We start from the raw sequence: 27,841 nt of genomic DNA on the forward strand, positions 1-27,841 counted from the left end.
CCATAATGGGGTCTTCCTGAGTTCTCAGGTAGGGACAGTCCTTGTCATGGCCCGTGGGCTCTGCAGATTTTGTATCTGTGACTTCTGCCTCCTCATGCACCATCACTTCCAGAATGTACATGTATTGAGTTGAAGCACAGTCCTCACCTTTTGGCTGCTCATCACTGGCCATGCCTTGTACCCATAGCTCTGCATACAGGGTGATGGCAGTTCTATAGGAAGAAGTCTGAGACAGGGCTAGTTTAATCTTACAGAAAGCAGAGGGTTCTGGTTTTGGATCCATCTCCTGGGACTCCCTGTTGCTCAAGCTTCACTGCTGCTGGGTTGCCATTTTCAAATGTCTTTTTTCCCTGTTCCTTTCCTTTTTGCCAGTTTGTGGAACAGCTTGTTTCACAGAAGCCTCGGATGACCAGGAGTTCCTCTGAACCTCTTCTTACCTCCAGAGTTGCTCTCATTCTGGCTTTTGAAATGTAGGCTTTATCCTCCCTTCCCTGGCCACTCCCAAGCTCATTCAGCCTCCAGAACCTGTATTTTCATGAGCTCCACCCGTGTGTGAATTCCCCTGTTGCTTCACTGTACTGGTGTCTCTGCTGCCTCTTCCCACAGGCTAGCAGTGCAGCTAGGCCCCCAATTTCTGGAGGTCTCTCTCTGTATACAACCACGCATGTACATGAATATGTAAATAGACATGTTTGCGTGTGTGTGTGTGTGTGTGTGTGTGTGTGTGTGTGTGTGCACAAACACTCAGGTCTAGACAGCCCTGAGCGGCCCTCCTCCAGGAACAGCATTATGCTGAGTACCAGGTCTACCTGAGCCCTTCCTGATTCTCACCATTGCCCTGGAAGGCTAAGAGCTCACAGGTGACCAGGCTGGGCATCAGCCTGAGGCTGCTGGAGCTGCAGTGAAGCAGGTAAGTTGCAGACCTGACAAGAGTCCTATGGTCCTCCTTGCTGGGAGAGGACAAGTGTGTCTGGTTAAGACAAACCCAGTGTCATTAGTGAATGAGGGCTGGTCCTTACCTCACTGTTGCCCTTCCCAGGCACAGCAAGCATCCAACATAGCTGTCCCCTGGCCAGGACAGAGCTCTTGCAGAAGCCCACACTGTCCAACTGAATTTCATCCAGGATGGTATTCCTGCCCTCTGCCAAGTCCCACAGGCACAGCCGCAGGTCCCGGCCCTGGCTGATGAAACAAGGGGAGGGGGTCTATGAGACACTGTGAGCATTATGTACCCACTTGAACTGGTATCTGGCCTATAACCCTTCCAAAGAAGGCCAGGTAAACTTTGCACCATCCAGTCTCAGTTGAAGAGGACTTCTCCCTCAGGGTTCACAGCAGAGTTGGCACTGAGGCCAAGATAATTCAGTAGACTAAGACTATGGACACATGCATGCACCTATGACCAGCCTCCTGCTGTTCAGTGCCACTGAAGTATATCTGCACCCCTTTCTTCTCTGTAAAGTGCCTTTAAGGACTCAGAAATCTCACTTGGGTCTCTTCCAAAGTGCATTTGAGACCTACTTTCACTCAAAATGCCATGCAAGCATGTTGAGAGCAGCTCCAGGCGTTACCACCAGAGCTGGAAAAAATCCAGCTGCTCTGCAGCAAAAGAATGGCCAAGTATGCTGTGCCACAGAGTGCCATTCAGCAAGGGACAGCGCCAACTGCCGACACATGCAACAGTTGGAAGGCAGCTGAGCCATGATTTGTAAAGTGAAAGAAGCCAGACCTGAAGCTCTGTAGCGTGTAACTACAATCCTGTGACATTCTAGAAAAGGAGTAGGCACAGGGATGGAGAACCATGAGAGAACTGACCACAGCGGGTAGCTCTTGAGGAAATGGACACATGGCAGTGCTGTGTCAAACCCATAGACCCACAGACAGTGTGACTGTCGTTGTGCACAACGAAAACAGCCCAGCCAGCTGAGCAACAGCCTGTGAAGGACTGCACTGTGACTATGTGGATAACGGGACACTGGTTCAGGAAGACCAAACAGAGGCTGACCTGAGGCACACAAGGAGGTGCTGACTGAAGCCTACATGGTTAAAGATTCACATAACTGTAAAAACAGTGGCCCTGAGCAGGCCGGGATCCTTACAGGCACTGGCTCTCCCTCTCTGGCTGAGCAAATATTGGAGCAGTAGTGGATGTAGGGACGTGGTTCCTTTCCAAAGAGCTGTGGTACAACTGGTAAGCATACAGAACTATGGGTCATATCGGAACCTGGAGGTCAGCATCAACATGTGTGTGGCCAGACACATGCAGACAGGACACACGGATGAACACAGGTGAGTAGGACAGGATGGACATGCAGGTTCAAGTCTCTGTCCCTGTGCCACCCATGGATAGCCCAGTGCCAAAACTCATCAGTTTTCTAAGCACAACAGCCAGGTTTCTGGAGAGACGTTGATTCTACAGCTGGAGTAAGGGAAAGCCAAGATGTGGCTCAAGGGTCTTGCAGCGTGGGGAAGGAAGGCAGCATTAACAAATGAACAAAGATGCTATTGGCAGCGAGCCCTTTAAGAAAGGGGAAGCAGGGACAGCTCTTCCGTGCTGACTAAAGCAGTATTCTACCAATAGAGTGAACAGGTGTGAGGGAGACAGAGTTCCATGAGAATACACCAGACAGAACTACTTCAGGTAGAAGCCATTGCAGGAAGCTACCAACAGTGGGAAAAAACAGGTATTAACACAGGCTCAGAGTGTCCCCAGAATGTTCTAGGGCCTGTGCTGGCTTTAACAGACCTACATATTCTTGGACACCTCCCCTCCCCCCACGACTTGCTTCTCAGGGACCTAGGAAATACTATGGGTTGAGACCTCTTTTCTTTTCCTCTTTTTGTGGGGGAGGGTAGGTGGTATTTTGAGACAAGTTCTCTCTATATAGTTCCTGGATGTCCTGAAGTTCACAGAGATCCTTGGGCCTCTGCCTCTGAGTACTGGGATAAAAGTTTCCTGCTTCCCCACTTTTTAAAGGGCTCATTGCCAACAGCATCTTCTGTTTCATTTGTCTGCTAAGGCCATCAGTCCCTGCACAAGAACCTCCTTCTAAAACACACGGGACTGCAAGTGCTCAGGTATTTTCAGAGCCTGGAATATTTGTGTAAACTTCACCAGTTAACCCCCCTATTTTGAAAACAGGAACTAGGAAAAGCTCTGAAATCTGAAACTTTTTGAGAGCCGACATGACACTCTACAACTTTCAGATTTTTATTCAGGGAGTGGTGGCACATGGTTTTAACCCCAGCACCGAGGAGGCGGGTCTCTGTGAGTTCAGGTTCAGCCTGGTCTACAATGTAAGGTGTTCCAGGTTAGCCAGAACTATATAGTGAGACCCTGTCTCAAAAACCAACAAGAAACAAGCTTTCAGATTAGGGAAATTCATTGAATGCTGATAGTGGGTCCAGCAGGCACCACCCATCTATGTGACCAACGCCAGTCTCACTTGCCAAGGAGAGACAGAGACTCATGCACCCCCAGCACCACAAGGCTGGCAGTCACCACACTGGGGTTCCTCCCAAACCCAGGGCCTCAGTCTTATCCTGAGCCTGGGGGCATTCTATCGAGCCCTTGAAAAGTACCGAGATCATGAGAAACGCAGACCAGGGAACCGATCCCAGGGCCCCTGTGTAGCTGCTAGCATTTGCTTCCTGTCTGTGACCTTGGACACTGATGTCAACAGAGCTAAGCTGGAGGGGAAGCACAGAAAGGATGATGGGCAGCGGGCTTTGCCTGCACCCCACCTTAGCAGCACACTCCAGAGGGACTGCGGGTCTAAAAGAAGCAACAGTGAGCTCTGGAGATAGGCCAAGGATGTTCATGTCTTAGCGCAGTCTCCTCCATAAGACCCAGGAGCCCGACCACATAGGGACAGTCTGGCCAACGTGACTCCATTACCACGAAGTCATCCCTAAGAGAGTATAAACATATGTCACCCTGTTGCAGAGATAATCTTTGATAAAAGAATAATGATGCTATCTAAAATATAAAAAGGATTCCACATATCAATAAGAAAGATGCAGTCAGTTCAGTAGAAAAATTGGCAGAAACCAGTGGTATATCCCAAACTGGCCTCAAACTCACAGCAATCCTGCCCGGTTTCCTGAGCATTGGGACCACAGGTGTGTATTAAATACCTGGCAGTCTTTTGCTTTGTTTTCCTAACCTAAAGTTAGGAAAAACTCATAAAACCATTCTGCCCTTTTTTAAGACACACAGCAAGCCAGCCTAGCAGCCCTGGGCTGCTGCCGCCTGCACAGCGGGTGGTGCTGCGGTGCTGTACTTGACTGGGCAGTGGTTACTCAGGTGCTAAAGGGTCTGCGTGCTCCTGTACTAGCCTGGAAAGAAGTGGCTTCATAATGAAGAAGGTAAATGCTAGCTGGTGCAGCTCTTGTGGTCCAGGTGCAAGTAGGGCTGGGGGTCCTTCAGCCCTGCTAGATATGAAAGCACACAACCCCTTCCAGGGCCTCTCGGAGAAACCTGGACCCAAACACAGCTGAGGCCAGGCAGCCTTGGTGGGCCGTGGCCTCCAGTGCAGTGCAAATGCACCTGGGCATTCCATACCTGCAGCCCCCACTACAGGCCTCCTGACCCTCAGTGGGGGCTGTAGGTGGGACTGCAGCACCATCACCTGGCTGGGAGGTAGGGTGTTTATATACGTGCCAGTTCCAGGCTACCCTTTATGCTTGGTCCTAGCCCTATGACCAAGGCCACCCAAGTGTCTGGGCCCTGGGTGAGCAGGGACTCCTCAGGGCTGAACTTTCAGCTCTTTTGAGCCTGGGTTCTGCTTTATTCATACCTGTTAGCACATGGTACGGTTACCTCTGCCCACTTCTAAGTCACAGCCCAGGGCCTTTCTATCAGCTGCCTTCTGACTGGTGTCAGCTACCCCAGATGGCACCTCCAGAGAACCCCAGGGAAGAAGATGGTCCCGCCTGAGAGAAGTCAGAGCTGTCTACTTCCCAAAGGCTGGAGCTGCCCCACACTCTCTGTAAACTACAGCCAAGCTGGCAGGATGCCCCTAACACCTTTGGTTCATTGCCATTGAGCTCTAGCTAAAGACAGTCACAGGGGCCTGTCAAAAGAGTTCCCAGCAGAGGTCCCCTGCTGCTCCCTTGTGCTGCTGTGACCCACCTGAGAAGCTGGTGCCCCTGGGGCAGTGTCTTCAACCAGGTCACACCCTGGCCCTCGTGGCCATTCAGGGTGGCCACTGTCCTTCTGGTCTGCAGGCTCCAGATGTGCACCAGGCCACTCTGAGACCTGTTGGAGACAGGCAAGGCAGGGACAGGGGCAGCAGTCAGTAGACATCTTGAACTGCTCCAGACCAACACCACACACAGCTAGTGGAAGGCTATACATCAGCTGGAGACTTGACTCCGAACTGCAGGTCAGCAGAGGTGGCCAGAGGGCCTGGGGTTGGGGTACTTTGTCAGAACTCAGTGGTGTGAGACAGAGGCAAAACTCTCTGCTCCTCCAAGGAGTTCCAGAGTGGACAGTGTTTCAGGCAAGCACAGGGCCTTCTGCCAGCACCTTAGGTAAGCACCAAGCTCTGGGAAATCCAGTGCTGGACATTACCGTGGGCTTGGGGTAGGACTGCTGTTACTCACCCTGAGAAAAGGAGTGGGCTCCCCAGAGCTTGGGATGGTGGGCCGAAATGCAGCGTGTTCACAGGTGACTGTGTGCCTCGGAGGACAAACGTGGGACCAGGCGGTGGTGGGGACAGGGCTGCCATGTGGTAGATGCAATCCTGGGGTGTAAGGGAGAACATGTGAGTGACAGAGAGCTCTCTATTTCTTCAGAAGGCAGCTGGAAATCGGCATCTAGAAAGCTGTTGGCTCCGTACTCAACTTCTGCTCCTTCTGGGGAAAGGATGCTGCTGTTCTCCATCATGCAGACAGGCTCTGTGGCTGAGGAACAGCCAGCCCCGGGCATGGACCACATGGCTGCCACAAGTACAGCCTGTTGGGGGCTGCAGACCCCTGGCCCCTTAACTTTCTTTGCTTGCCTCAGACCCTTTGCCTGCTGGAGTGAACTGAGCAAAACAACTTGTTTACCTGTGCCTGCAGCTGCTCTGAGCACGAGACCCTGACAGCAGGGGAGTGGGTTCTGGTGAGGCCTGCGGCTGAAGGATCCCGAGAGCTGGGCGTGTCTATCAGTTAAGGATCCCTATATAAGCTTCCCTGGAGCACAATAAACTTGGCACTCTTATATCAAGGATGACTCGTGTCCCTGTATGTCTCTGTGTGTGTGTTTTTATGTTTCCAGATTAGTTCCCGGCTCGTGTACCATCCCGTAGTGCAGGCGCTACAGCAGCCCATCCTTGCCTCAACTGTCAATCTGTCATAGTTCCTGCTTGGCACCTCCAGCCCTCCCCATCCCCAAACCCCCATCTTATCTATCAGCTCTGGTATCACAAAGGTCCAAGCCTGCCCCTCCTTGGCAATCACATCCTGGGAGCCCAATATGGAGGTCTTGCTGCCTCTACAGTAGAGCACTTGCCTACCAAGCTCAAGGCCCTGGACTCCACTTCTGGCACCACAGAAAAGGAGCCTTCGCTTGGCCAAACTTGATTCAGGCTCCTGGACCTTCTTGTAGGCCCACGTGAACACTTTTAGCAAAAACTCAGTCAGTTTAGTTTCACCCATACCCATTGTCTGCGTGCTCTCGAAGCCATCTGCTGACCCTGGTCTGACGTCAGCCTGGATCCCCAGACTCCTGCCATGTCCTCCCCCCATGTTGTGGAATATATCTGTGCTGTGTGAAGATGTGTTGCTGTGATTGGTGTAATAAAGAGCTGAATGGCCAATAGCTAGGCAGAAGGCATAGGAGGGACTTCTGGGGACAGAGAGGACTCTGGGAATAAGAAAGGTGGAGACTCCAGGAGACGTAACAGTCACAAGCCACAGGGCAGAACACAGATGAATATAAATGAGTTAAGAGCTAGTTAGGAACAAGCCTAAGCTATAGGCTGAGCTTTCATAAATAGTAAGTTTCTGTCATTATTTGGGAACTGGCAGGACAGAAAAACACTTCCACCTGACTTGTCACACTTTTCAGAGTTATGCCTAATCTCCTTTTCCTACGAGAGCCCACGTCCTTGCCCCTATGGTGGTCCACAAGTCAGGTGGTAAAGACTGACCCTGCATACTCAGAGGCACACATCCTGACACCCACAGGACTGAGTCTACCAGCAGGCCTCACCTCTGTGCCTCCCCTGGGCGCCCTCCACTCTGTAGCCCCTTTTCATTCCTCCCTAAAGTAGAGTAATGACATGCCTGGAGGATGAATACCATTCCTGCCCCAGTGCCAGCCCTGTGCCCAGCGCCAGCACCTGCTCAGCAGACACGTGCTTACAAATGAAGAGCTACGCGGGGTCCTGAGAGTGCTACAAGCAGCCTGACTGGATCCTGGCCCAAACTGCCGAAACTTTTAATTATTTTTGTTCATTTGTTTTTGAGACAGGGTTTCTCTGTGTAGCCCTGGCTGTCCTGGAACTCTCTCAAGAGATCCACCTGCTCAAAGTGCTAGGATTAAAGGAGTGCGCCACCATTACCAGGCCAGAACTTCTTCTAATTATAACCACTTTGTGAATGGCATACTCTTTAATTTTGAGAAACTGAGGCAGGAAATGATTGGGTGAGCTGCCCCAGATTCCTGGGACTGGACCTGAAATGCTCTTGAGGCATGTGCCACCAAGTGGCAGAGCAGCCAGGAAGGGTACATGTGAAAGGGCAGGACAAAGTCATCTGTCACACCCACAGAACTGCTGTCTCAGCAGACCATGCCTCAAAGCACAGGACTTGTATACAAGACCTGCTAGGGTCTACCTTGCAAAGAAGAAATTTCCCCTAGACCACACATTCAGCCTTGTCTGTAGTCTACCCCCTCACAATACCCCAGTACCTCAGCTGGCCGCTCTTCAGAGGCAAGGGTGGCCCCAAGGCCACAGGCTGGGATGAAGGTAGAGGAGAAAAGGTCAGAGGCAGACAGTAGGGGGCTGCAGGTTGTTTGTCTTTCCACTGGGCAGAGATGCATCCTACTCTACTTACATGCAGCCTGCACAGCAGGGAGAGGCAGGTCTGCCCAACTTGGGTGGCAGCTGCAGCCATCCAAAGAACGTGGAAAGGAAAAGAACGGAGCAAAAGAGCTGGGCAGGATTCTTCCAGAGTGGAGACTGGGCTTTAAGGCTGGCGTGGAATGTAGGAAGAGGAACTACAGGCTGAGGCCACACACAGCGACAAGCAGTAAAGAGGCCGGGGGGGGGGGGGGGGGGGGGGGGGGGGGGGGGGGGGGGGCAAAGGCTTCTGTAGCAGGCAGCCTCCCCAGTACAACCCTATCAAGCCCATCTCCACCAGCATGCCCCAGTGCCATGCCTCCACACTATCCTACGCCCTCCCTTTTCCTCTGTTACAGGAAAGGGAGGTATGGGCTCTGATCCATACCACAGTGGAAGACATACAGCAGCCAGAGCCAGGCTCCCAGGAGACCACCAGGCCCTGTATGGAGGGTAGAGAAGGATGGGGGAAGGCCAGGGAGGTCTGTACCTATACCAGACACATATCTTGTCCTACTGACCTGATGCAGGTCCTACCAGGTCAAGCCTTTTCTAGGCTAACTCTATGCTTGGACCCTGACTCCCTCAAGACCTTTCAAAGAAAACAAGGTTACCATGCAGGTACAAACTGCCAAGTCCCCTCTTTTCTGTTTTTTTTTTTTTTTTGTCTTTTTTGGTGGGGGGAATAGGGAAGGAGCTTTAGCTATATAAAACTTATCATTTGCTAAACGCTAACTCTTCACAATGTCTACAGAGAAGACACGACCTACACTGTTCACAGACACACGCCCCTGAAAAGATCACAAATGCTAGAAGGACTGCCTCGAGCAGGTAGTCCAAACAACAGGTTCAGGGGGCAGCTGTGGGCCCTCTAAAGCCCAGCTGTGTTCTCGTCAGATACAGGTCCACAGGCCCTAGCTCCCCTACTGCCAAGAACTTAAGTCTCTTACAGCTCGTTCACCCAGCAGGGAAACTCAAAGGCCAGGATAGGGGCATCCTGCCACCTGCGTTCAAGCAATGATCTCTGGCAGGCCACCCCCTGTGGGAGGCTACTTCTGTAGGCACACGAGTGCAATCCAGATACCACACACACTGTAGCCATGTTATACACACAGATGCTCACACTTATACATGCATACATCAACGCACACACACATGCAGCCCCTTCAAATGTATTCCACACACAAGGGCATACAGACCCTCAGGTACACACACCAGAACACATGTGTACACTTGTGCTCACATGCACACTCATGCACATACATGTGTAAGAGTTCTCACACACACGACCCTGGGCATTGCCAGCCGAAGCTCGGCCCACACTTGCCGCCTGCCTGCGGCATGGTGGGAGTTTCCAGAGCCTCCCAGCAGAAGGTTCATTGTGAGGTGATGAAATCAAGGGCTCCTCTATTGTCTCCCCAGAAATGCAGGGAACAAACCCGTCACGTCACGCTGTTACAACAGCCGGAAAGTTCAGGCCAAAATGATGCATCAACAATTAAGGGCTCCATCATTTCAGGCAATTAAAATAAATGCTTTATTTGAAAACTAATTAATTCTACCTACATATTTTTCCTATGACAATATCTTATGATTACTTGATTTATGACACCTAATTATTCTTTATTAATCTAATTGAGAATAATTGTATAATCCTATCTCTCCTGGCCCCTGGCCCCTGGCCCCTGGCCACCCTGGGTGAGGCCGCAGACCTTGTGCATGGCCCATGCAGTGCTGCTGCGTGGTGCGAGGTTCTACTTCTCGTCTCTTGCTCCATGAGTGGGAGAGCAAACGACCCAGAAGACAATCAGAGGGAAAAAAGCTCTTAAGTAATGACGGAGAGTTTGGGAAAGACGAGCATTCAAAGAGGACAAAGTAAACTCAAGTCATTGCTGAATACATCATGATTAAATTCTGAAAAGTGGCAGAATACAGCAAGGGAGCCAGGGCAGCTGATCTGATGGAGTTTCTCTCTCAAGGACATACTTATTAAAGCTCAGTCCCGACATAGCTCAGGAACCTTCGTATGGTGGCATCTACTTACAACAATTCACATTCACTGTCCAGGGAGCTCTGCCCTCAGGAGTCTAGCCTCCAGACTTGAGTGTGAACTGAAGGAGACAATCAGGTCCCTGAGCTGCTCTCTGGATCCCTCTCTGTGATGGATGCATTCCCTCCTGCATACACACACACTATGATGCCATCTCCTCTGGCTCTACCAGAGGCCACCACTGGGGCTGCCCACTGGGGGACTTCATTCCTCCAAACTGTGTGCTAAGCAGCCCTTTGTTCTAGGGTAGCATCCCGCAAGCACTCCACTGTGGTAACAGAGAACAAGCATCCTTGCTAAGGCAGGCCTTCTTGCACTTCTATTTACTGTAGCATGAATCCATGAGAGTCTGGTAAAGGTTCTATTAGAAATGGGTTAAGTTTTATGTGGAGTTAGCCAATAAGAAGCCTGAGCCATCGGCCAAGCAATTATAAGTAATATTAAGCCTCCGAATTATTATTTTATAAGTGGCTGCGGGGACCGGTAGGCAGGAGAGAAACCGGTCCAGCAGGACCAGGCAGGACAGAGAAAAGTCACCAGCTACAACTTACAAACCCTTTACACCTGAGAAAATTTTGCACAGCCTTGGGTCTATAAATACAAACAATGGATTTACTGATAGTAAGTTATAAATTTATTCTGAAACAATTTTTGGATATACATACACTTATTAAAGCTAAAATGCAAGATTATAAGCTAATGAGATGAATATACTTATTTTTATATAAAAAGTTAAATCCTGTCTGAACATTTAATACTGCAAGATATAAGAAATCTTTAATGTTTTCAGGGCTGAAAGAGAACTTGATTTTATTACTGTTGATTTTGAGAAAATGAATTTCCATTAATATATAACAAAATGGCAGAATAATGTTTAGGTTTATTTCAAAAATTGTTGGAGCTGGTCAGTGGTGACTTATGCCTTTAATCCCAGGACTGGAGAGGCAAAGGCTGATGGATGGCTGAGTTCAAGGCCAGCCTGGCCTACAGAGTGAGTTCCATGATAGCCAGAGCTACACAGAGAAACCCTGACTCAAAAACAAAATAAAACAAAAAAATTGCTGGAAATTCTCTCCTCCAATAACCAAGCTAACTTTTATTAAACAAATTTGATCTAGCTCAAATCAGTAACTCAAACAATAGTTTTAAAAGTTAAGGAAATACAATCCAAATATAATACACTAATTCGATTACTACTTGATTGGGAATAACGATAGCAAAAAATTAAGAATTTTTCTGTTCTCCAATTAAACATTTATCATGGCTGTAAGCTGTACGTGCAGTCCGAATGCTGCATCTGATGAGCCTTGCTGTCCTAGACGGCACTTCCTGGCTCTGGGCGGGAGGATGGAACGCTCGGCACAAGTGTGTGTGGATGTTCAGAACCAAAGCTTAATGATCATAAATGTCTTAAAACTGGCTCTAAGGAGGATATTACAAGGAAGTCTTCAGTGAAGAGAATGGTAACACATCCGAAATGCTATAGAGTAAAAATAAACAATGCTAGAACAATATCAAATAAAGATCAGGAAAACAGCAAATAGTACAAACCCAAACAAAAGAACAGGAATTAAACACTCCTTTCAGGAATAACTGAATATTAGTGATCTTGATTCCCCAATCAAAAGACACAGACTAAGAGACTGGATTAAAATTGGCTCATCCATCTGCTGTCTCGAAGAAACACACCTCATTATGAAGGACAGAAACCACCTCAGAGTGAAAGGCAGAAAACAAGTAGTGCCGCAGTCTATCTTTTCCCGTTCCTTTCATTTCATTCCTAAATAATCTTTTATAATTTATTTGGTCATACTTTCCCCTCTCTCCTAAATCCTCTCAGATTCCCCTTCCCCCACTACACAGCCAATTTCTCTTTCTTTCTCTCTCTCTTTTTTTTTTTTTTTTTTTTTTTTTTTTTGAGGCAGGGTTCCCTGTGTGGCCCTGGTTGTCCTGAAACTCTGCTCTGTAGACTAGGCTGGCTTTAAACTCAGAGATCCACCTGCCTCTGCTTCCCAATTACTGGGATTACAGGCATGTGCCACCACTGCCTGGAAAATTTCATATTCTTTTTTTTTTCTTACAAAAACAAAATACTCAAACCCCAAACAAATAAGAAAATATAAAAATAAGCACACACAAACAAAAGAAGAAAAACGCGGAGTCGGCCAACCACTCCTGAGCATGAATCTGCCCTAGGGTGTGGCTGATACACCCAGTGCCACTCCATTGGAGAAAACTGATTTTCCCTCTCCCAGCTGATCAACTGCAAATAGCTTCTTGGCTAAGGTGGACTCAGGGCCTACTGTCCCGTCTCAGTGCTGGGATCCTGGTCTGGAGTGAATCTGTGCAAGTCTTGAGCATGCTGTCACAAGTTCTGTAAGTTCATAACATACACCGGCCCCACTGTTTTCTTTGGAGTCACCCACCACTTATGGCTTTTCTGCCTTCTCTGATGGCTTTTATGAAAACATTGCATTTGAGACCAAATGCTTCAAAGTCTCCCACTCTTGCCTACTGTCTAGTTGTGAGTCTGTTAATTATTTACTACAAGAAGACACCACTCCGAGGAGGGTACAGTGAGCTATCACCATTCTATCTGACAAACTTCAAAACTAGTCCAAGGAGGTTTAGAAGATCACTTCATATTGATGAAAGGAGTAACCCATCAAGATGATATTACAGGCTGGGAGTGGTGGCTCACTCAGGAGGCAGAGGCAGGTAGATCTCTGAGTTTGAGGCCAGCCTGGTCTACAGAGCGAGTTCTGGAACAGACAGGGCTATACATGGAAACCTTGTCTCAGAACGGAAAAAAACAGAGGGAATTACAATTTTAAACATATACTCATTGAACAGGGCTGAACCTAGTTTTAAACAAGAAACAGTACTAAATATAAGGTAATGGATTAACTTAAGCATAGTAACACTGAGTGACTCTGATGTGGGATCCCCTCTGTATGTTGTGAATACGATTTATTACCATTGGTTAATAAAGAAGTTGATTCAGCCTATAGCAGGACAGAATATAGCCAGGCTGGAAAAGATATATAAAGAGAGAGTAGGCAGAGTCAGAGAGAGGCCACATAGGTGCTGAATGAGAGAGACGCAGGACCCTTACCATTAAGGCACAGCCTTGTGCTGATACACAGATTAATAGAAATGGGTTACTTTAAGATGTAAGAGTTAATTAATAAGAAGCCTGAGCTAATAGACCAAGCAGTGTTGTAATTAAAATAGTTTCTATGTGATTATTCGGGTTTGGGCAGCTGGGAAACAAAGAGCAGTCTCTGCCTACATGACTTCACCCACTCTCTCTAGTACATAGTGCATCCCAACTAAAAAAGAACAGAGAAACATCAGAATAAATATCAAATGGACTTAACAGCAATCTATAGAACATTCCATCCAAACACTGCAGAGTACACATTCTCCTCAGCAGCCCCTGGAGCTTTCTCTAAAATAGATCATATTAGGAAACAAAGCAAGTGTCAGCAACGCAGGAAAATTGAAATTACTTCTCATGTCCTATCTGACCACAAGGAAATAAAGCTAGAAATCAACAGGCGAAAACAGAGAAAATTCACAGACTCAGGGAGATTGAACAGCACAGTGCTGGATGATGAATAGGTCACTGAAGAAATCAAGAAAGAAATAAAAAAGTCCTAGAATAAAGAAAATATAACGTGTAAGGTAACAATGAAAGTAGTCCTGACAGAGCATTTCGTAGCTATAAGTACCTACATAAAAAAAACCCAGAGATTTTAAAAAAATAACTTAATGGTGATTTCAGGGCCTGGGAAAAACAAGAAAGTCAAACCCAAAAGGAGAAGACAGAAAGAAACAATCAAGGTCAGGGCAAAATTAATGAAATGGAAATAACACCAACAACAAAATCACTACAAAGAATCAATAAAATGAGTCAGTTCTTTGAAAAGGTAAACAAAATGAGCAAGCCCTTAGCCAAATTAACTAAAGAAAGGAAGAGAAGACCTAGCTATCACCAAATCAACAAGGCGAACATTAAAAACTTATACTTCACCACATTTAGGACCAAGGTTAAACCAAGAAAAGACAAATAATAAACATATCTGTAACAAATAGTAAGGTTAAAAGAGTAACTAAAAAAAAAAAAACCTCCAAACTAAAAAAAGGTCTAGGCTCAAAAGGATCCATTGTGGAACTCTACTGACCTTTGTAAAGGATCCACTGCAGAAGTCTACTGCCCTTTATAAAGGATCCACTGTGGAATTCTACCTGATCTTTATAAACGATTCACTGCGGAATTCTACCTGACCTTTATAAAGGATCCACTGCAGAATTCTACCTGACCTTTATAAAGGATCCACTGCAGAAGTCTACTGACCTTTATAAAGGATCCACTGCGGAATTCTACCTGACCTTTATAAAGGATCCACTGCGGAATTCTACCTGACCTTTATAAAGGATCCACTGCAGAATTCTACCTGACCTTTATAAAGGAATCCACTGCGGAATTCTACTGACCTTTATAAAGGATCCACTGTGGAATTCTACCTGACCTTTGTAAGGGATCCACTAAGAAATTCTACCTGGCCTTTCTAAAGGAAAATTAACAGCAATCCTTCTCAAATTATTCCATAATAGCAACGGAAGAATGCTCTCAAATTCATTTTACAAACTCGGTTTCAATGTGATGCCAAGCGAGGTAACAATGTAATTAACAACAGGAAACTGAAGCCAATCTGCCACATAAACACAAATTTAGAATTATCAATAAAACAGTTGAAGAAAAACAAGAACATGTTGATCAAAATCATCACTTGGCCAGAAGTTATTTGAGAGATATCCAGTGGCTATGGCCCTATTTAAAGTTGTTTACAGGAGACCCTGAGCCACTTAGTGAGATTCTTAAGGGGAGTAGTGACCCTACTTCCACCAGACACTTTACAGACGCTGCTAGACAGGTACTAGAGCTGGTGGGACATGCAATACAGAAACAGCAGGTACATTATATCATCTACGATCAACCTTGGCAAGCATGTACTTTATCTAAAAAACTTACTCCCATGGCAGTATTATGGCAAAACGGTCCTCTTTTATAGATACACCTTCCTCTTGCTGATAAATTTATCCAATCGGTTGCTTTATCTCAGGTTGAGCTTGCTCAGCAAGCGCATGCTTTACATCATCAAAATAGTAAAAGTTTAAGGACCCAAGTTGGATTAACAAGAGAAATTGCTTGTCAGACGGTTAAGCAATGTGATGTATGTCCACAATATTTATCTGTACCTCATCAGGGAGCAAATCCTCAAGGCCTGCCTCCTAATCACTTATGGCAAATGATGTTACTCATATTGTAGAATATGACATATCAAGATATGTGCATGTGACAATCAATACATATTCAGGTTTCTTAATGGCTACTGCACAGACTGGAGAAGCTACTAAGCATGTGATAACTCACTGCTAAAAGTGTTTTTCATATACGGGAATTCCTAAAACTATAAAGACAGGGAATAAGTCTGGATAGATTAACAAAGCATTTCAGCAATTTGTTCCCAATGGAATACTGAACATAAAACAGGCATTCCTTATAATCCTCAAGGACAAGTAATTGTGGAGCATGTCCATGGCTTCTTGAAAACACAACTTTAAAAGATAAAAATAGAATTATAACCTCAGTCACTACATAATGCCTTAAATCATGCTTTTTACTCTAAATTTCCTGAATGTGGATGCCCATGAGCAATCTGCTGCGGAAAGACTTTGGCATGATGGCACCAGAGCAACCTTCACTAAAGCAAAAGAGAAAGACCCTGCACTGGATTATGGAGTTGATGGCAAGTTTGTGCTTTTTTTTTTTTTTTTTTTTAAACAGGAGAATAGGCTCGATGGCTTCTTGAACATCTGGTCCAGTATGTGCAGAAGAATGCCAGCCCTGATGATACAGAAGCTGCTGAGGCCTTCCCAGAGGAACTGAAGTGAGATTTCTGAGCCTGTACTCCTGACCCTCTTATGTCATCATGCTGCAGTATGAGAAGGGAAGGAAGAGCTCAGAGATACACAGTGCCTAGCTGCACACCCTTCCTTAACCCTTTATTAACAGAGGCTGGTGGTTAATGCCAGGTAAGACAGTTTCCCTCCAGGCAATCTAAGACAGGATGTGCACGACGGAATGTATGTACTGATGATAATTAAGTCTGGAAAGTAGAAGAAGATGGCCGAAGACAGGCATAGTCATCTGTCCTGTACCAGAAACACAGGCCTTGAAGTGGATCCATTCTACCTTGACTAAAGGTCAGAGAGTTCAAGCCTATTCTTGCTCCTTTAAGGCTATTGAATAGTTTTGACTCTAGGTGTGCCTACTAATAGGATATCTTGACCTAAGGTGTGGTTACTTGGTGTTTTGGGTATTACGATGGTAATCACTTTGCTCCTTGTATCATGAAAAGAAGAGGTCTTGGCTTTCTTCCTATTTTTTGGACTGGGTTTATAAGCATATGAAAAATAAACATGGGAAGATTCAATATTCACTTGATTGCCCTCCCGATACTATTCTGTGTCTCCGTCTTTTTCTTTTGTAACTCTGTTCCTTCTGCCTAAAATTTCTTTTTTTTTTAAATTCTTCTTTTCCTAGTAGAGGGTCATTTTTTTAATATTTATTTATTTATTATGTATACAATATTCTGTCTGTGTGTATGTCTGCAGGCCAGAAGAGGGCACCAGACCTCATTACAGATGGTTGTGAGCCACCATGTGGTTGCTGGGAATTGAACTCAGGACCTTTGGAAGAGCAGGCAATGCTCTTAACCACTGAGCCATCTCTCCAGCCCCTGCCTAAAATTTCTAATCCACACACCCCTACCCTGGAAAGTGCGAACCCCATTGAGGTTGGACCCCGACAGTAACTACAATCCCAGAAGATATGATAGCCTCCTCTAGTTTCCCAGGCACAAGGCATGCACACAGTAGACATTCATACAAAACACCCACACACATAAAGTCAAATATATATTTAAAAATATAAAAATGATTATTATAATCACCTAAATAGATGGCCTTTGATAAGATAAAAAAAGAGCTTTGATAAAATCCAAAATCCTTTCATGATAATAATGAAGACATTATAGATGGAGGAAGCATACTCAACATAATAAATATATATGACAAACTTAGAGCCAACATCATGTTACCATGGAGGAAAATCTCAACCAGGAACAAAATAAGGACAACCATTTTCTCTATTCCTGTTCAATATAGTACTTGAAGTCTTAGCTAGAGTAACAGGACAAGAAAAAGAAATAAGAGATCCCTTATATACAAATAGGAAAGAAAAAGTTAAAGTATTCTTATGTACAGGTGAAATGATCTCTATATAAAAGACACTAAAGACTCTACCAGAAAACTCTTAGAACCATAACCACGTTGAACAAAGTGTCAAGATGTAACATTAGCATATAAAATCAGTAGCTGGGCAAGGAACAGCTCAATCAGCAAAAGGTTCATTCTTAGCAGGTTTTCAGTTCACTGAATGCTATGTGGACTGGACTGAAACTTTTTTCATAGTTCCCAACATTCAGTTAGTTGGTCAAGTTTTAGCCTACAGTCCCATGACACTTGACCCAAGTTTCCTGAGAGTATGATTGGAAAACTGAAAAAAAAAAAAAACCTGAGCTACTATGTGGATTCTATATCTTATCACAAAGATGCTTGTTACTCCATGTTTATTGCTCCTCTAGTAACAAAAGATAGGAAATGAAATCATCCTAGACATCCATCAACTGATGAATGTTAATAAAAAGTATGGCATATATACCTGAAGGAATTAAAAAAAAAATTATTCAAGGCAGGTTTTCTCCGTGTAGCCCTGGCTGTCCTGAAACTCACTCTGTGGAGCAGGTTGGCATACAACCACCACCCAGCTACATGAAGGAATTTTACTCATCTGTAAAGAAAATGAAATTAGGAAAATTGAGTTAGAAAACATTATATTAAGTGAAGTAACCAATGCTCAGAAAGACGAACACGTGTTCTCTCATGCAGAGACCCTAGCTTCTGATTTTTACATATGTGCGGGCATGAGTACACGTAAACATCAGGAGCCTACAAAAAGAGGCCCTGAGAGGGGAGAAGAAAAGGCTTTAAGGTGAGAAGGAAAGTTGAAAGTGGAAGGGAAATACTGGGGATAGAAAGGGTTAAGCAGGGAATAGGAACAATAAGATAGGGGTGGGGGAGGGGAGAAGAAGGGAGGAAGAAAGAGGAAGAGGAGGAGGGAGGGTCACCCAAACTAAGAATATATGAAAAAAGTCACAAGGAGACTTGATATCTGATAATGCAAATTTTAAAAATAGAGATGGCTCAATAGAGTAAGAGCCCTTGATGCCAAGTGATGACCCAAGTAGTGGAGAACCAGCTCCCATAAGTTGTCCTCTGAACCCCTCTCCATACATGCCATAGCATGAGCATGCCACGCTTCCACACAAAATAAATAAGTAAATGGGGGGGGGGTGAAGGTACCCTAAATGGGAGGATAAAGCTGCTTCCAGAAATCATAAGTTATTAAATGAGAATATTAGTTCCAGGGGCTGGAGAGACGGCTTAGAGGTTAAGAGCACTGACTGCTTGCTCTTTTAGAGGTCCTGAGTTCAATTCCTAGCAGCCACATGGTGGCTCATAACCATCTATAATGAGATATGGTGCCCTCTTCTGGCCTGCAGTCATACAAGCAGATAAACATTATATACATAATAAATAAATAAATCTTAAAAAAAAAAAAAAAACTTAGTTCCAGGGGTGAACTATCACCAGGCTATCAGGGAAGCCTTCTGGGTCTTCAAAACAACATCAGTAATTGCCTACCAGAACTACGGTGTCTTAGTCACTGTTCTATTGCTGCAAAGAGCCACCATGACCAAGAAAACTCTTATAGAAAAAAACATCTAACTGGGGGCTTGCTTACAGTTTCAGAAGTTAGTTCATTATCATCATAGCGGAAAACAGGGGCATGTAGGCAGACATGGTACTAGAGAAGTATCAATATCCTGAGTTAGAGAGAGACTGGGCCTGACACGGGCTTTTGAACACTCAAAGTCCACTCTCAGTGACACACTTCCTCCAACAAAGCCACACCTCCTAATCCTTCTAATTTTTTCAAGGAGTTCTACTCCCCAGGGACTAAACACTCAATTACACGATCCTCTGGTGACCATTCTTATTCAAACTATGACAGACAGTAAGACCCTATGGCTGAAAACACCATGTGCCCTGGTCTTAGGACAGAAATAAATCAAACTGGAACTGAGATGGAAGGTTCTTCAACAGCGAGCTCTCACAATGGTAAAAGGTGCTACTATAGGCTGCTGGGGAAAACTGTCTTACTGAGATGTAGACCTTGCTAGACAAGATGTGCCCACAACTGCATTCTATAGAACTGAGGTTTGCTCCACAGGAGGAAACCCATGTCTGGTTAAAAGCCTGTGGCTGGGAAAATCACAGGTCCTAGTGGGCAAGCTGCAGCTACTGTCCTGCTAACTGGACATGATGTGCCTATCACGGTGTCTTTTAAAAAACTATGTGTAGATAGCGCTGCTGTCAGCTCTAGTCAGAGAAGCCTCTTTTCGCAGTGGTCGGCAGTAACTAACTGCAGAGGCTCATCATAACTGGTCAAAGCGATGCTCAGCCCTCAACAGGCCATCTCAGGCCACCCAAGGTTCTAGGAACACACACAGAGGACAGAGAAAGGATAAGAGACAAAGGAAGAAACCAAGAGTGGTAGAATGCTATCTTCTGGGCATGACATAGTCATGACACTCTTGAACAACTGCACAGGATTGGGCCCACCCACATCTGGACACAAAAGAGAGGAGGAACTCTACCTCTTACTGAAGCAGTTTATAATTACTGGGGGAGGGAAGGAAACTTTTTGTCAGTAGAACTACTGGTAAAATGCCCATGATCCCATAAATAATCCCTCACCCATGCTCAAAAACACACAACCCTGTAAATAATACTTCATCCATGTTCACACACATGACCCTGCAAGTAATCTCTCACCCATGCTCACACACACGCATAACCCTATAAATAATCCCTCATCCATGTTCACACACACACATAACCCTGTAAATAATCCCTTAACCATGCTCACACACACACACACACACACACACACACACAGAAAAGTAGGAGGGCTAGGAAGAAGAAGAAAGTAATCAATGGAATGAGGACAAGAGAGAGTAATAGGGGTGCTGAATATTTTCAAAACTCATGAAAATGTATGAGAATATCATAATGAAAGCTACTACTATGTATAGTTAATATATACTAACAGAAAGATTAAATATATATACTTAATATATATAGAACACATAGCCAAAAACAAAATAAAAAATTAGAATATCTACCTAGACATAATGGCACACACCTTTAATCCCAGCACTTACTTGGGAGGTATAAGCAGGTGGATCTCTATGAGTTCGAGGCCAGCCTGGTCTACACAGTGAGTTTCATGACAGCCAGAGCTACATAGAGAGAACCTGTCTCAAAAACAAAACAAAATATAATGACAAATAAAAATTAGAATACCTGAGACTATCAAAAACATTTTTTAAAAAAAAGACAGTACTAAAGAGATAGCTCAGCAGTGAAAAGCATCTGCTACCCTTGTAGAAACCCAGATTTGATTCCCAGTACCTAACACGGCAACTCACAATCATCTGTAACTCCAGTTCCAAGGGACATGATGCCCTCTTCTGGCCTGAGGACACCACATAGTACACAGACACACAAGGAGGCAAAACACACGTACACATAATAAAAATAGTAACAAGAAACGAAATAAAACAAGGAAAGGTAGGAAAGGAAGAGGGGACCAAAACCTAAGGGAGGAAAAGTAAAAAACAGACCTAAATAAGGCCAATTACATATTATTACAGTAATTATATTATCATTAACATAAACAGTCTTAGCATGTTAATTTCTTTCCTTTTTGTGACAGGATCTTGCTATGTTGCCCAGGCTGGCCTCCAATTTACAATCCTTCTGCCTCAGTCTCCCAAGTGTTTAACATATTAACTTTAACAACCAAACTTCTCACAAAAAGACCCAGTTAGAAGCCAGTGACACGGCTCATTTGTTAAAGGTGCTGCCATCAACACAGACTACCTCAGTTTGATCCCCAGAGCCCATGTGTGGTGGTTTGAAAAAAAAAGGGGGGCCCAAAGGGAGTGGGAGTGGCACTATTAAGAGGTATGACTTTGTTGGAGTAGGTGTGTCACTGTGGGGGCAGGCTATGAGGTCTCTTCAGCTCCAGCTTCCCTCAGTGTGACAGTCAGTCAACTTCCTGTTGCCTCTGAGGCAAGATGTAAGAACTCTCAGTTCCAGTACCACATGTGCCTGCACACCATCATGCTCCCCACCATGATGATAATGGACTGAACCTCCAAAACTGTAAGCAAGTCACCCAATTAAATGTTTTTCTTATAAGAGTTGCCATGGACATGATGTCTCTTCACAGCAACAGAAACCTTAACTAAGACACCTCATGACAGAGGAAGCTAAGCAACTCCACAAAGTTGCCCTCTGACCTCCACATGTGTGTTGCAACATACATGTCGTACATGTGTATATATACAAAATAAATGTAATAAATATATTAAAATGCTATTTAAGTACATGGAGAGCTGGGCCAGCTTATCCATCTACCTGACAAGGTCCGCAAACACACAATTTCATAAACAACTCAAGCATGTAGAGCATATCGAAACAGTCCTTACCCTGGGTTATAGAATAAGTCTTAACGGATTTCAAACAACCAAAATTATAGAAAGTCTATGCTTTGGACATTGAACAAAACTGGAAGTCAGCAACAGAAAGGCAAGTCTCCAAATATTTAAAAACAAAACAATCTTTTATGGGCCCGAGGAGGGACATCTGGAGAGAAATTAGAAAATATTCTAAACTGAATAAAAATGAAAATGCAACATATGAATATTTGTAGTTGCAGTTAAAACTTCTTAGAGCGGTGATCATCAACTTGTGGGTCGTGACCTCCTTGGGTACTGAACAACCTTTTCACAGGTGTGTCACCTAAGACCATCAGAAAATGCAGATATATACATTACAATTTATAACTGTAGCAAAATCACTGTTATGAAGTAGCAAAGAAAATAATTTTACGGTTGGGAGTCACCATATGAGAAACTGTATTAAAGGGTCGCAGCATTAGGAAGGTTGTGAACCACTGGCTTAGAGGGAACACTTTGTAAACTAGGGCGTAGCTCAGTGGTAAAGCATTTGCCTAGCATGAACAAGACTCTGAATCTGACCCCCAGCATCACACTTACACAACTTTCTCAAAAATGTCCTCATTTTGAATTAGTTGTATGTATCTATGGGCACAGTGTAACATTTCAATACATGTACACATGGTGCCATGATCAGATCATGGTAATTAGCATATCCATCAGCTCAAACAGTTATCATTTCTTTGCACTGGACAACATTTGAAGTCCTTTCTACCAGCTTTTTTGAAATGGACTATCATCAACCCATTACCCTGTTATCTACCCTCTTCTGGGATGTTAATCAGTACTTACATGGTGCCTCACAAACATCTGTAACTCCAGTTTCGGGGGACCCAGTGTACCAGAAGATGTTCTGTCTTCCATAGGCACTGCACACATGTTGTGCATAGGCATATACTCAGGCAAAACACCCATACACAAGAAAGAATAACTTAAAAATAACAAAAGATTTATAGAGTTCACACGCATTAAAGACTTGGTCTTCAGAGTGCTGCTGCTGGATGGTGTTGGAACTTTCAGCAGGTGAGACCTAGTAGGAGACTCTTAGGTTATTATGGGGCATGCCCCCTGAGCAGGACTCCTCCTTTGCTTTGTTGCATGCTCTCCATCACTGCCATCAGGCACTCCTGAAGTCCAGTACACCTGGTACCTGACCTAGGTCGGGCACCTCTAGACCTATGAGCTAATAAATCTTTTCTTTAAAAATCAATTTGCTTAGATATTAGCAAAACAGACTAATACATAAGAGACACTGCACTTAGTTTTATCCTCTGTATAGGGATGTCCAATTTTCCCAGTTCCACTTACCTAAAGAGACTGCTATTTCTCCAGTGCACATTCTTGGTACTTCCATTGAAAACCAGCTGACTGAAGAACAGGTAAGGTGCCCATCTATAGAACTATCCCATTGCCTCTATTCAGATCCCAAAGACCCCCATCCACTGCTATTCCTTTCCTCTCCACCACCTGCTCCTAGTGCTATGTCCCTGCTCAAGTGCTGCAGGTCACACCGGCCAGAACAGGTAGGCAAACATGAGGAAACTCCTTGCTGGACCAGAATAGACCAGAAGACCAGAGAGAAACAGAGACCAAGGAACAAATCACCCAATCTAACGAAGACAAATCAGAAATCGACACCTAGACCTATAATTACCCCAAACCCAGATGCCAGCATAAGAACACAATCAACAACAGCCAAGATAATACTTCTCTACTAGAGCCTAGCTATCATACCACAGCAGGTCCTGAATATTCCAACACAGCAGAAACACAAGAAAAAGACTTTAAAACAAACTTTAAGTGCTGGAGAGATGGTTCAGAGGTTAAGAGCACTGGCTGCTCTTCCAGAGGTCCTGAGTTCAATTCCCAGCAACCACATGGTGGCTCACAACCATCTGTACTGAAATCTGGTGCCCTCCTCTGGCGTGCGGGCATACATCAGGGCAGAATGTTGTATATATAATAAATAAATCTTTAAAAAAAAAAAACTTTAGGAAGATGATAGAGGTCATTAAAGAAGTAGTGAATAAATCCCTTAAAGAAAGACAGGAAAACACAAACAACTGGAAGAAATGAATAATTCCCTCAAAGAAAGCCAAGAAAAAACAAACAGTTGAAGGGAGTGAATAAAACTGCTCAAGACCTGAAATAGGAAGTAAGGTCATACAAACTGTGGGAATTCTGGAAACGGAAAATCTAGGTAAGCAAACAAGAACTAAAGACGCAAGCATCACCAACAGAATACAAGAGATGGAAATGAGAATTAGGCATTGAAGATAAGATAGAAGAAATAAATACTTGGGTCAAAGAAAATGTAAATCTAAAAAAGTTCCTAACACTAAACATCCAGGAAATCTGGGAAACTATAAAAAGACCAAGCCTAAGAATAATAGAAATAGAAGAAGGAGAAGAATCCCAGCTCAAAGGTCAACAAAATATTTTCAAGAAGATCATGGAATAAAATTTTCCAGGGTTGGAGAGAGAGCTCCAAGGTTAAGAGCACTAGCTGCTTCTTCCAGAGATCCTGACTTCCAAGTTCCAGCAACCACATGGTGGCTCACAACCATCTATAATGAGATATGGTACCCTCTTCTGATATGTAGGCATACATACAGGCAGAACACTGTATACATAATAAATAAATCTTTTTAAAAGAAAGAAAAAATTTTCTAATCTAAAAAAGGAGATGCCAGTAAAGGTACAAAAAGCATACAGAACACCAAGTGGACTGGACTGGAAAAGAAAATCTCCTGACCTCATAAATAATCAAAACGCTAAACACACAAAACAACGAAAGAATATTAAAAGCTGTAAGGGGAATAGAGAAAGTAACACATAAGGGTAGACCTATTAGAATTACATATGACTTCTCGATGGAAACTCTAAAAGCCAGAAGGGCCTGGACAGATGTGCTACAGACTCTAAGAGACCACAGATGCCAGCCTAGACTACTATATGCAGCAAAACTTTTCAATTGTCATAGATGGAGAAAACAATATATTTCACGATAAAGTCAAATTCAAACATATCTATCTACAAATCCAGACATACAGAAGATACTAGAAAGAAAACTCCAACCCAAAGAGGTTAATTACACCCACAAAAACTCAGGAAATAAAAAAAACCTTACACCAGCAAAACCAAAAGGGAAAAACACCACCACCACCACCAAAATTATATGAATTAAACAATCATTGGTCATTGATATCTCTCAATAGCAATGGACTCAATTCTTCAATAAAAAGCAGACTAACAAAGACATACAAAAACTGGATCCACCCTTCTGTTGCATAAAAGAAACACACCTCAACATCAAAATTAGGCATTACCTCAGAGTAAAGAATTGAAAAAAGATTTTCCCAGCAAATGGACCTAAGGAACAAACTAACAAAATAGGCTTCAAAGCAAAATTAATCAAAAGAGACAGGGAAGGAGACTTCATACTCATCGAAGGAAAAATTCACCAAGATGATCTTTCAATTCTTAACATCTATGCTCCAAACATAAGAGTATCCACATCTGTGGGCTGGAGAGATGGCTCAGTGGTTAAGGGCATTGCCTGCTCTTCCAAAGGTCCTGAGTTCGATTCCCGGCAACCACATGGTGGCTCACAACCATCTGTAAAGAGGTCTGGCGCCCACTTCTGGCCTTCAGGCACATACACAGACAGAATATTGTATACATAATAAATAAAGATTGATATATTAAAAAAAAAAAAGAGTATCCACATCTGTAAAGGAAACACCACTAAAGCTTAAATCACACATTGACCCTCATACACTAACAGTGGGAGACTTCAATGCCTCTTTCTCACCAATGGATAGGTCATCCAGACAAAAACTAAACAGAGAAATACTGGAGCTAACAGATGTTAAGGACCAAATGAACCCAACAGATATTTACAGAACATTTCACCCAAACACAAAAGAATATACCTTCTTCCCAGCACCTCACAGAACATTCTCCAAAACTGACCACATACTCAGTCACAAAACAAATCGCAACAGATATAAAAAATTGAAATAATCCCCCAAATCCTATCAGACCATCACAGATTGAAGCTGAATTTCAACAATAACAGAAAGAACAGAGAAAGCCTACAAACTCATGGAGACTGAACAACTCTACGGAATGACTCCTGGGTAAAGGCAGAAACAATGAAAGAAATTAAAGACTTCCTAGAAGCCATGGAAAATGAATGCTCAACATACCAAAACTTACGGGACACAATGAAAGCGGCCCTAAGAGGAAGTTTATAATACTAAGTGCCTATATAAATAAATTGAAGAGATCTCACACTAACAACTTAAGAGCACACTTAAAAGCTCTAAAACAAAAAGAAGCAAGTTCACTCAAGGAACAGAAGGCAGGAAACAATCAAAATGAGGACTGAAATCAGTAAGGTAGAAACACAGAGTATACACAAAATCAATGAAACAAAGACTTGGTTCTTTGAGACAATCAACAAGATAGACAAACTTTTATCCAAATAAACTAAAAGATGGAGAGAGAATAACCAAATTAACAAAATCAAAAATGAAAAGGGGGATATAACAACAGACACCAACAAAATCCAAAGATGTGTTAGGTCATACTTTAAAAACATTTATTCCACAAAATTGGAAAATCTAAAAGAAATGGACAATTTCCTTGATAGATATCACTTATCAAAATAAAACAAGATCAGATAAACAAATTAAATAGACCTATAATCCCTAAGGAAATAGAATCAATCATTAAAAGTCTCCCTACCAAAAAAAGCCAAGGGCCAGATAATTTTAATGCAGAATTCTACCAGATTTTCAAAAAACAGCTAATACCAATATTCCTAAAATTATTTCACAAAATAAAAACAGGAGGAACATTGCCAAATACATTTTATGAGGCCATAGTCACCCTGATATCCAAACCACACAAAGATTCAACAAAGAAGGTGAATTACAGACCAATTTCCCTCATGAACATAGATGCAAAAATACTCAATAAAATACTCACAAACACATCAAAAAGATCATCCACCATGATCAAGCAGGCCTCATCCCAGAGATTCAGGAATGGCTCATGGTTCAACATACAAAAATTAGTCAATATAAACAAACGGGGAAAAAAAACATGATCATCTCATCAAATGCTGTAAAAGCTTTTCACAAAATCCAGCACTCCTTTATGATAAAGGTCTTGGAGAGATCAGGGATACAAAGGATATACCTAAACATAAGAAAGGCAATTTATAGGAAGCCTAGAGCCAACATCAAATTAAATGGAGAAACACAAAGCAATTCCACACAAACCAGGAACAAGACAAGGCTGTACACTCTCTCTATATTTATTTAATAAAGTACTTGAAGTTCTAGACAAAGCAATAAGACAACAAAAGGAGACCAAGGTGATACAAATTGGAAAAAAAGGAGTCAAAGTATCATTATTTGCAGATGATATGATGCAGCGAATTAGGTTGGTACAATAAATAACCAGGCTAGCTCAAGAATAACAGTTATATTTTAATGGTTAAAGAAGGGAAACTCCCACTATAAGAGTGGGAGGTCCGACTTCCAATCGGTCCAGCGGGCACTGAGCACAGAGTACCTGGATCTCCCAGTTTTTCTTCCTGAGGTCCAGGTCGCCATGCCCCAATTAGATGTGATTGGTTGACAGAGTTTCCCCATCAATGTGATAGTAGACATAAGCAACCTCAAAAATTCTACCAACGAACTCCTACAGTCGATAAACACCCTCAGTCAAGTGGCTCGATACAAGATTAACTTTAAAAAAAATCAGTAGCTCTCATATAAACAAATGACAAATGGGCTGAGAAAGAAATCGGGGAAACAACACCCTTCACAAAAACCGCAACTAATATAAAATATCATGGGGTTACTCTAACCAGGCAAGTGAAAGACTTGTATAACAAAAACTTCAAGTCTTTGAAAAAGATATCAGAAGATGGAAAGATCTCC

General features: G+C 43.6%; 1 protein-coding gene across 8 annotated transcripts in view; it reads right to left on the reverse strand.

The window, feature by feature from the left end:
• Window positions 1-27,841, reverse strand: part of Gnb1l (G protein subunit beta 1 like) — an 83,481-nt gene that overhangs the window by 25,660 nt on the left and 29,980 nt on the right. For 5 of the 8 annotated variants that reach the window (XM_050122969.1, XM_050122967.1, XM_050122961.1 and 2 more), the window contains 3 exons: window positions 5,608-5,747; window positions 5,135-5,260; window positions 1,020-1,182 (listed from right to left, as the gene is read on the reverse strand). In XM_050122969.1, the coding sequence (XP_049978926.1) occupies window positions 1,020-1,182; window positions 5,135-5,260; window positions 5,608-5,732 (414 nt within the window). In that variant the 5' untranslated portion in view covers window positions 5,733-5,747. Of the gene's footprint in view, window positions 1-1,019; window positions 1,183-5,134; window positions 5,261-5,607; window positions 5,748-17,896; window positions 18,026-27,841 lie in introns of all 8 variants that reach the window. The other 3 variants (XM_050122964.1, XM_050122966.1, XM_050122965.1) reach the window with 1 other exon arrangement.

This window comes from Alexandromys fortis, unplaced genomic scaffold, assembly GCF_014885135.2.
Source record: "Alexandromys fortis isolate MF-2015 unplaced genomic scaffold, M_Fortis_MF-2015_v1.1 scaffold_219, whole genome shotgun sequence".
Lineage (NCBI taxonomy): Eukaryota > Metazoa > Chordata > Mammalia > Rodentia > Cricetidae > Alexandromys > Alexandromys fortis.